Source organism: Zophobas morio, unplaced genomic scaffold, assembly GCF_036711695.1.
Source record: "Zophobas morio isolate AGI-343-1 ecotype UQ-CSIRO unplaced genomic scaffold, CSIRO_AGI_Zmor_V1 ptg000017l, whole genome shotgun sequence".
In the NCBI taxonomy this organism is placed as follows: domain Eukaryota; kingdom Metazoa; phylum Arthropoda; class Insecta; order Coleoptera; family Tenebrionidae; genus Zophobas; species Zophobas morio.
Genome location: NW_026972122.1, coordinates 6810224 through 6820714, shown reverse-complemented (window position 1 = coordinate 6820714; position 10491 = coordinate 6810224). Strand labels below are relative to the sequence as shown.

Here is a 10491-nt window from a genome sequence, read left to right as displayed (position 1 = left end):
ATTTACGTTTCATCTGATTCATTAAATATCTTCTTTTCAAGTTCAACAAAACCGTAATTTTTTGTTTGAGAACTTCTGCTTTGTACGAACGTTTCGGTAAATATTTAGGCGAGATTATTATTTGTTACGGATTTACAAGACTATGGAATTCTTATAACAAATGGAGTATATTTACATTTGTACACAGATTAACATAAGTAATGAATGCGTTCAGGTCGATCAGGTGATTTTGTGTTCTTACAGTTTTTTAAGAACCTATACTTTTTTTTAGCTCGTAAAGAGGCCTCATTATTCCTGCAATTTTTTTGGTACAAATCTACTGTAGTAGTTTACCAAAAGCTTTTTACCTGCCGTACATCCCTGGGTGCTTCAAGCATGGCTCTGATCTTGTCATTATTTGTCTTTAATCCTTCTTTTAAGATTACATACCTGAAATATTTTATTTCAATATTTTGATAATTTCAAAACAAAGCCTGCCTCGTTCAGCCTTAGAAACACTTGCCTCAAGTTTTTGTGTTATTGTCTGGTCTTTCTAGTGACTAATATATCGTCTAAAAAGTTAATCACTCCGACGAGACCGCTTAATGTTTGCTCTAATGTGCTCTGGAATATTGCGCTTACTGGGGTATTTCCAAAGGGGAGTGTTACCCGAAATTCCTGGATTCCACCTTTATCAGAGTCTTTTAGATAATATTTTAATTTCTTCTGATTATAGAGAGAATTTCTGCGAAATCATTAGCTAACCATAAGACGGTAGTTGAATTCTTGACCAAAGAGTTCTTACCTGCACGGTATTATACAGGATTATTAGAAACATTTATAATTAACATCTCGTCTAATCAAATCCACCGCTTGGCCACTTAAATTAGGGACTGTATTATACCGTCGAATTGATCGTTTTAGAGTGCGCCATAATTAGTTCAATAGGGTTTAGAACACCATAATATGGCGGACGTCTCAACACAATGTGTCCATGATCTTTGGCTATTTCATCGACTGGATATTTTACTTGCCGTAATGTTTATTCCCATCAGTTCTTCTTTTTAAGGGGGAGTTTCCGTAACAGCCATACGTTGATTTAACCTGCTATCAATCTATCATGAAAACCTATGCTTCGTAAATATTATCGAAATGTGGATTTTTAATCCTCCACCGAATTGCGATTCAAATTTTCGAGTGTGTCTCACTTGTAATAATTGTTTTTTTGTGTATTTTTTTTACGAAGTGCTTGTAAATCAAAGGAAATTTGGAATATCTTCTTTCTTAGAACTCGTGCTGGTTATTTTTGCAATTGCACTGAATTATAACTTGCGCAATCTAGCACAATCGCATTGTTTAGGAAACAACGGTTTGTCAAACCATGTTTCAAACATTTCAGCCGTCATAGTCATATGATCTAAAATGATAATCTAGCGTGGCATCTTATGACATCTCTTGCTGATAAAAGCAAAGCGTTGTCCACAGAACCAGGGTTGGAGAGAGCATTTGAAGTGCGCGACATATCGTCCATAGCGACATATCGTTATAAGGGTGACAAAAACATATTTTTTATCGATGATCCGATTCCCTTCTATCGTACCTAAAAATGTAATTACGTAAAACTAATTGTTATATATTTCTTTTACACTTACCATTACAAAACATTGATTTGTCGTTTATGCTTTGACACTATGAATAATTTTCCTGCTTAAAAACAATACAAATCCAATTAAGTATATCATCATAAGCCTTTTCTACATCTACATTACTTTTCAGAAATGTAGTATAAATTCTGTTGCTTTCTTTCAACACGGGTTTTAAGATTAATTAGTTAAAAATTAGAAGATTTGCATCACTAATTAAAATTTTATTCAACGTTCTTGCTCATTTTTCTCTTGAAGGTGTCATCTTCAACTTTTTAAAATAATTTCTCTACGGAAACTTGTTGAAGACACTCGTCCCGCATACTAAGTACCTGCTGTTTCGTTGTTGTAACCATTTCTTCTTTTAGTTTGACTCCAAACCATTTCACCTGCTTTGAATTGACGATGATACGGAGCCAAGCGAAGAACTCTGACCTTTTAGTTCCACCATTTTGTCAATTACATACATTTTCTTCATCTTATACCCCTTTTCTATTAAAAGTAAGTCACATTTAAAACTTGGATGATGAATAATAAATTTTCCTTTTGTTCCAACCAATTTTAGACGTTGGGTGTTTATTTTCTAGTCTGGAATGATATAATGCGTTGTCTAAAATAATTGACGATGGTTCCTCTAAAGATTGCAACATGGTGGCAAACCATTTATCAAAATATTCATCGTCAGTCCAGGCTAGTTTCGAGTTTCTTTCTGGTTCATCTTCTCTTTTTGGCGCCTGCGTCGTCGCTTGACCAATTGGTGAGTCGCGTAATGTGTGTGGCCTATATACCAAGGGTTGAAGTCGCCACAAGGTTAATATAATTAGAGGTTCCACATGAATCTCCAAAATCTTGTACAACTCCCATCCACAACGTAGTTATTTTCTATCGGACGATTTTCTTTTACCAGTTGCAGCAATTCTGCTTTGATCATGTCATCCTCAAATCCTATATTTTTAATCTCCAACCAAGCTTGGAGATCTATCCATAACAATAGATGCATTGTTCTCTACATTTGTCAAAATATTTTGGAACCACTTCTCATTTGTTCGTGATAATCACCCTATGTTTTTGACTCGAAAATAACTAAACCATTTTCCGTTCAGATCTTTCGGGCCTGTTGACAAACCATTAAGAAATGCTACATGTTTTGTTTATTTATCAAAAGTACCGCGTCTTCCAAGCCACATTTCGTCTCTTTCTTTCAATATAATGTTCCGCTTTCGCTTATGGGTAATCGTGGCCAGTTTCCTCCAAGAAGTAGACTTCGATCAACAAAAACAATTTATTCTCCCAGGTAGATGTTCCTCCTTCGGTGTCGGGGAAAAGAAGGAATCGTCACTCCGTTTTGACATCCCTTTCTCCGTCGACCCTCTCACTGGTAGAGGTACGAGTAGTGTGCCAATTTGAAAATATTTAAATTGTCGCCGATAGGTGGCGCTACACACTTACTGTAATTTAAACTATGATGTTTCTTGAATTGTTCAAATATGAATAAGAAATCCGAAAAGTCCTTTACAAATTTTATTTAACAATGGCAAGTTCTAGGATAGAATATAACCGTTGGGTCCACAAATGAATGTGGAATGAGTGATGTTGCATGCTTGAACAACGAATGATGAACTATGAATGAATACGTTAAGAAGGATCTTCGTTACCCATAATTAAATTTTTAATCGTGAACGTAATTAAATTATTTATACCATTATTAAATTTAAATAAATCACTATTATTATTTGATAGCGGATTCAAATAATTAAAATTTAAATATATACATACATAATAATATAGCAATAAATCCCCTCTCCGATATCCTGAACAGCTGCAATTATGGGTTCAATATAAGAATTAACAAACAAAGAGAAAACAGAATAAGTCACTTGCTGTATATGGATGACATAAAAATATATGCAAGTACACAAAATCAGTTAACAAACCTATTAAATCTGACTGAACAATTTTCCGGTGATATCGGTATGTCCTTTGGTATTGAGAAATGTAAGACCCAAGCAATCAGAAAAGGCGTGTTTCACCAAGTACCACATATAACACAGAATAAGGAAATAATTGAAGCCCAAGAACGAAACGATACATACAAATATCTGGGTTTCTGTCAATCCTCCCACATCAATCATACCAAAACGAAAACACAGTTGAAAGATCAATACGTAGCGAGATTAAAATTAATATTGAAGACACAGTTAAATGGAAAAAATTTAATGAAAGCAGTAAATACATTCTGCGTTCCACTGCTAACATATTCTTTTGGAGTCATTAAATGGTCCAAAACTGATCTTGAAAATTTAAACATCGCAACAAGGAAAATCTTCACACAGTATAGAAGGCATCACCCAAAATCGTCGATTGAAAGATTCTCATTACCAAGACAGAATGGAGGAAGGGGTTTCCAGAACTTAGAAAACTTATATCAGAGACAAATCTCAGATTTGAAGAAGTATTTCTTGAAACGAGCGGAAAGAAATGAAATGTTTCGCACCATCACAAGAGCAGATTTGAACCACACACCCTTAAATCTGTCGAACACCGAAGAAATCCACACCCCCCAAACAATAGATAAAATAATAAGTGGGCTAAAACAAAAACAACTGCATGGAAAATTCTACAAAGACTTAGAAGATAATCATGTCAATAAGAAGATGTCATTGATTTGGTTAAAAAAATCAAGTTTGTATGCCGAAACAGAAGGATTTGTGTTTGCTATTCAAGACCAAGTAATCAATACCAAGAATTATAGAAAATACATCATCAAAGATCCGAACATAAAAAACGACTGCTGTCGCCTATGCAAAGCAAAACCTGAAACGATCCAGCACATAATCTCTTCTTGCAGCATCCTAGCACAAACTGATTACAAAGCTAGACACGACAACGCAGCCAAAATCATTCACAAAGAATTAGCAACACTTATGAACTTAATCGAAGATACGACACCCTATTACACTTACATTCCGTCTCCATTCCTTGAAAATAACAAATACAAATTATACTGGGATCGCACAATACTTACAGACTTAAACATTACAGCTAACAGACCAGACATCATACTTATCAAAAAACACACGAACGAAGCCATTCTCATTGACATTGCTATTCCTAACACAAACAACATTATTCAAACATACGACACCAAGATTTCAAAATATCTACAATTATCGATAGAAATGAAATCCATGTTGAATCTTAAAAAAATTTCAATTCTACCCCTAGTTATCTCTAATGTAGGTGTAGTTCCAAATAGCTTAGTTGAGAATTTAAAGTCTTTGCATTTGAATGATTCAATAATTGTCAAAATTCAAAAAGCTGTTTTGTTAGGAACATGTCATATTGTTCGTAAGTTTCTTGAACAGTCTGATCATGTCAGTCAGATTAGATTAGCACCAGTAGGTCAGAGTAGTGTAGGTCACTTTTCATGTGATGCGCGGATAAATGGTCGGTAGTTACGCTGGACTTTTGGGGATGGGGTGAGATTAGAGAATAATAGCAGACTAATTTGTATGCTGTAATTCTAGAATCTCGAAAGTTGTTCTGTTAATCTAATCAATGCATATCATTACTTGGTCTTAGTACCCGTAATGATAGAAGTCTTGCCTGAATGCCGGTCATTTCCGGGTCAGTGGTGGGTCTTTATATATATACACATAAAAGTATCGTATAATCACATCTATACCGCTGTCACCATCGTCTTCGTAATCAGATAAAGGGAAATGCCTTTGTCGTACATAGTGCCCGTAAGGGATGTATTATTTTTTAAAACACCCAAAACTGTCCCCAATAATATATATTTTTTCTTACCGAATATCGCGCTAAGATTAACATACATATTATCCTTATTGACATCTGACGGGAGTCTTTACAGCTGTAATTGTTGTCTTCGTATTACTAACGGAAACGGGTTTTAGTAAAGGTTTATTTACAATACCAACTACAAAGTGATAATACAGCCCAAGGTTGTAAGTGTATGTCCACGTGGAGGTCTTTGAAGAGAAGAGGACGTCTGCACACGGGGAGTAGTCGGAGAAGAAGAGAGTTTTTTTGCTCTACGTTTCGGCTATGGCGTTTCCTCTTTGGGCTTGCGCGTTGTAACTGCCAATCCGGTGGCTGCATTCTGTGTGTATAACTGGTTGCATACTTCCAGGCGGCCACACAGCCATAATGTTTTCAGTACGTCGTCCGTAATTTGCCGTGCTGCCAAAGTCTTCATCTGCCTGAGAAGTTGGGATGGCTTTTTGTCGCCAAGCTCTAGCTCGTTGATTAGTTTTCTAATTTGTCTCTCCTGCGAATCCGTAAATTCTGCGATGATCTTATTTTTGATCGTTTCATACTTGTGTTCCGCAGGAGGGTTGGCTAGGATGTCCGTCCCGTCCAAGGCGCTGACAACCATGTAGTATTTCGATATGTCTGATTTCACGCCGAATCGGAGATTGCACAGTAATTTAATTTGATCTCACACAAGTATAAAAATGCCGGCTATTTGAATAATGCAATATAAACTTTAGTGGATTTTTTACTACGGCGACCACCTTCCTTCATAAAAATGGGTCCTGCATAGTCTATACGCAATTAAGAAAAGCACGGGATGGCTGCACTGTCAGAGCAGGCAAATTGCCCATTAATTGATCATCATATTGAGGATTTGTGCGAAAACAAACATAGCATTTGTGTAGCAAATTTCTAACTACCGATCTGCCTGCAATTGGCCAATATCTTCCGCGAACAGCAGCAAGAGTCGCTGCTGGACCTCCGTGTAATTGCTCCTTATGGTTTTTAAAATAATCAGCTTGGTCACGTGATGTTTCTTGATTCGATGATTTGTTTATTCGTTGATTCATCCGTCTCGAAGGACCAAATGTGGCGTTGCGCCGCAGGTTAATCGAAGGACCGTTTAGCAGTGTCGTGATACTTTGGTGTTTTAGTCCTTCTCAGCTGTATTAGTGCCAGCGTGAGGTCCTTGTGTGCGACCAGCAGCGCTTGCATGTGTGTAGGCAAGTGTCTCATCCACAGCGTCTGTAGGATCTCTTCTGGGAACTCCGTCCCGGCGAGAACTCGTAGGTGGCGAAGGAACTGCGTAGGTTTTCGGTCGCCGAGTGGTTCGTTCTTCAGGAAGCGGCGCGTATCGTCTTCCTTGGATGTTCCTATGTGTTTGATTAGTTCGCGCTTCAACAGTTCGTACGTCCGTTCACTTTTAGGCTTCATGAGTACATCGCGTACTTCGCTTCGCGTCTCGTGCTCTCTTGCGTAATGTTTGACGCTTCAAAACTACTCTCGAGTAATAAGAACCATAATTCAGGACCCTGGGGCAAAAACGGTGAAACTTTTACGCCAACGCGATCGACTGACGGGGTATTACTAGGTGGGTTTTTATTCGTTTCGGAGTATTATTTCTTAAACACCCAAAATTGCCCTCAATAATATATATTTTTGCTTGCCGAATATCGCTAAGATTGACATGTTGTCCTTATTGATATCTGATTCTATAGATTTACACAAATATTCCGTTTTTTCCTGTTAGCAGAATGACCAGATCGTCCGCGTATCCAATTGTGTGGTAGCCAAGATCATTGAGGCGTCGTATCAGGCTGTCAACGACAGTATCCCACAGTACAGGAGAGAGAACTCCTCCCTGAGGACATCCCCTGTCTACAACAGCCTCGATCTCAGTGCCACCTACATTAATCATTACTTCCCTATTCCTCAGCATACTGGCCACCCACCTACTTAGGGTGGGGTCCACGTCGTGCTTTCGTAGGGCTAGTTCTATGCTTTTGAAGGTCGTTTTATCAAACGCTCCTTCAATATCCAAAAACATTCCTAAGGTGAAGAGTTTGTTCTCCATCGCCCACTCTATACGGTTTACAACTGTGTGTAAGGCCGTATCGGTGGATCTTCCTTGGATGTAGGCATGTTGGTTCGGATGTAGAGGTTGCTTGCTCAAAGCAGTCTCCCGAATCTCTTTTTCGCTTAGTCTTTCTAGCGTTTTGTTTTCTTAAATTATTTCTTGAAGGGGCTTTCACCACAAAACGACCATCGGGTGAACGGCCCGTGGTGTCTTTAAAATGGGGTTCACGAAGCGTACTTTGTGAATCTTTGCTAATGGCTTTGTCGATGGTTTCAACGGTTTCAATTTCCTAGAAACAAGAAATAATTTCGTCTAAACGAATTTTGTGTGAAAGGGATGTGTAGCGTGGTTCCAGATTCGTCAACACGTGAAAATATTTTGTGTTATCCGAGGTTATATTGTTTAGCTGGAACTGACCTTCTAGCTGAAGAAACCAAAGCGTCGGGTCCTCTGGGTAAAATGGCGGTACTTTTATGGCTGTTTTCACCCAAAACTGTCCCCAATAATATATATTTTTTCTTGCCGAATATCGCGCTAAGATTAACATGTTGTCCTTATTGACATCTGACTCTATAGATTTACACAAATATTTCGTTTTAAATTCAGATTGTTAAAACAGGCACGTCTGTATTTGTAAAGCATAAAGTAAAAACTAATTTTTCAGAGGGATGATTGGGGGAGGGATAAGGTAACGCAAAGGCGGATCTAAACTGTCGGGCCCTGATGCTACATATTATTTAACTAGCTGACCCGGCCACGCGTTGCTGTGGCTAAAGTTTTTGTTATATTACATTATAGTAAACAATCTAAGAGGAACAATAAGAGAACATCAGTCACGGAGTCCACTATGCTTTTTCACACAGATGGTATTTGTAAAAAAATATGGTGATCTCCTTATTTGACTTTCTACTACTATAACCCTTTAGTACAATGAAATTATTTACGAACAAAGACGAAAATGTTGATGTTGGTATACAAATTCACTGGATTGAGATTTGAAGGGGAAGTACGTTGAACACAAATAATTAAAATGTTCTTACACTTGATATTAAGCAGAAATCAATAGGTACAAAATAAAAATTTATCAGATTTATTATTTCCATTTAATTTTATAACAAATATAAGTATATTACAGTATAATACAGTAAATAACATGTGACGCTTAAACTCATGAATGAGGTAGGCAAGGCAGACAGTCTTAAAGTTTTAAACATTAATATCTATTTTTTTGAATTATAAATACTTTCAATTTCAATTTAATTTAACACCAATCGGTGCACAATGTTTTTGGTTAACCTGTCTTTAGCTAACACAAATATATTCGACGGTTTCCCAACACGTGAACACGCAACATATAGTTGCCCATGAGAAAAACATGGATTTTCCAAATCTAAACCACAAATGGACATTGTTTGACCTTGAGATTTATTTATAGACATGGCGAAAGCTAAACGAATTGGAAACTGTAGCCTTTTGAAGGGTATGGTAGAATCTGATGGTATCATCGGAATACGTGGCAGCAGGACCACTTTTCCTTTAAACTTCCCAGCCAAAATGGTTGCTTCAAGAATGTTTCCGGTGATCTTTTTGATGACCAAACGCGTACCGTTACATAATTGAGGTGGATTCAAATTACGGAGGAGAATAATAGGGTAACCAATCTTTAATCGAAGATTATGTGGTGGCATTCCAGGGATATCTAATGAATTTAAAAATTCAATCGGAAAATTTACACTTTCATTTTCATCAACAACAGTATCGATTGATTTAAAAGACATCAGATCACCTGGTAACAACTGTTGTATCTGGAAGTTAATTTCGTCAACATCAACGTTTTTGGCTGCCAAAATCGCCCGTTGACTAAGCCATTCATGATTCAAATAATTATTCTGTATATCCGGGAAAATACTCTGAATCAATTCATTTTTATCCTGAACAACAGTGCAAAAATTGTCTGGTAGTTTAATGCATTGCGTATTTGGTTGCAGTTCTATTTTACCGTTCCCAATATCTAGTAGTTGTTCGGAAAATATTTGTGCTGATGGATCATTTTGCAATTGTACTCGCATATTTATGGTCAATCGAAGTGTTTCAACACTTCGCCATAAGAATGATTGTTTCAAACATGCATTAATCTCATCCGCGAAAGTAGAGCGTGGTATAACCGGTAAGGTCTGCCGGAAGTCACCAGACAAAAGTAAGATAGCACCACCGAAAAGTTTATTATTGCTGTTTAAATCTTGCATAGTTCTGTTTAATGCTTCAAGTGAATATTTGTGTGCCATTGTGCACTCATCCCAAATTATTATAGAACTCTTCCGCAACACTGCAGCTATTCCACTATTCTTTTTGATGTTAAACATTGCATCTGGTTTATTATGAACGTCCAATGGCAGCTTGAATGTTGAATGTGCTGTTCGCCCACCATCCAGTAAAGTAGCCGCAATGCCTGACGATGCTACTGCTAATGCGATTTTTTGTTGCGACCGTATTTTGGCAAGAATCAACGATATTAAAAATGTCTTACCGGTTCCACCGGGTGCATCCAAGAAAAAAAAACCGCCTTGTTCAGCAGCAACAGCCAGCATAATCCGATCATAAATAATTTTTTGTTCTGCTGTCAGTAATGGTTCACTGTTCATGATAATTGTTGCTAAACTTCCATGGTCATATTGATTTTCTCGTTGTAAATCGGTATTGACTAAGTCGGTGGCTGGACGATTAGGTGATGGCATACCATAATGATCAAGTGGTAAATTTGAAATAAGAACACATAAATCCTCGATCAAGACCAATGCTTCATTGTACATCTCTGGTGTATAATCTATGTTTTGGCATTGATATGTTTGTCTAATTCGGTGCAAGATGTCTTCTGTCATACAATTTTTATATTTTTCCCACAAAGTTTGTGCTTGCGAGGGATAACATGTCGTTCTTGAGATTCTTGTGCACGACTTACTGCAGTCCTGATTCTTTCAGCTGCATTTCTTGTTTCGATTTGTTCTGGTAATTGCT

The 10491-nt window shown here is 37.3% G+C and overlaps 1 protein-coding gene across 1 annotated transcript; it reads right to left on the bottom strand.

The window, feature by feature from the left end:
• Positions 1-6829: 6829 nt before the first annotated feature.
• LOC135129892 (uncharacterized) lies at positions 6830-10286 on the bottom strand. The gene is made up of 3 exons (XM_064057162.1): positions 8745-10286; positions 7652-7765; positions 6830-6931 (listed from the first exon to the last, which is right to left on the bottom strand). The coding sequence occupies exons 1-3, from the start codon at positions 10284-10286 to the stop codon at positions 6830-6832; spliced, it is 1758 nt and encodes a 585-aa protein (XP_063913232.1).
• Positions 10287-10491: the final 205 nt, after the last annotated feature.

Coding starts and splice junctions, on each gene's coding strand:
- LOC135129892 (XM_064057162.1), bottom strand. CDS start 10,286: ATGTACAATGAAGCATTGGTCTTGATCGAGGATTTATGTGTTCTTATT. Junction 7,766..8,744: donor AAAACATTGTGCACCGATTG/GTGTTAAATTAA, acceptor TCTTGTTTCTAG/GAAATTGAAACCGTTGAAAC. Junction 6,932..7,651: donor CACCCGATGGTCGTTTTGTG/GTGAAAGCCCCT, acceptor TTTTTGCCCCAG/GGTCCTGAATTATGGTTCTT.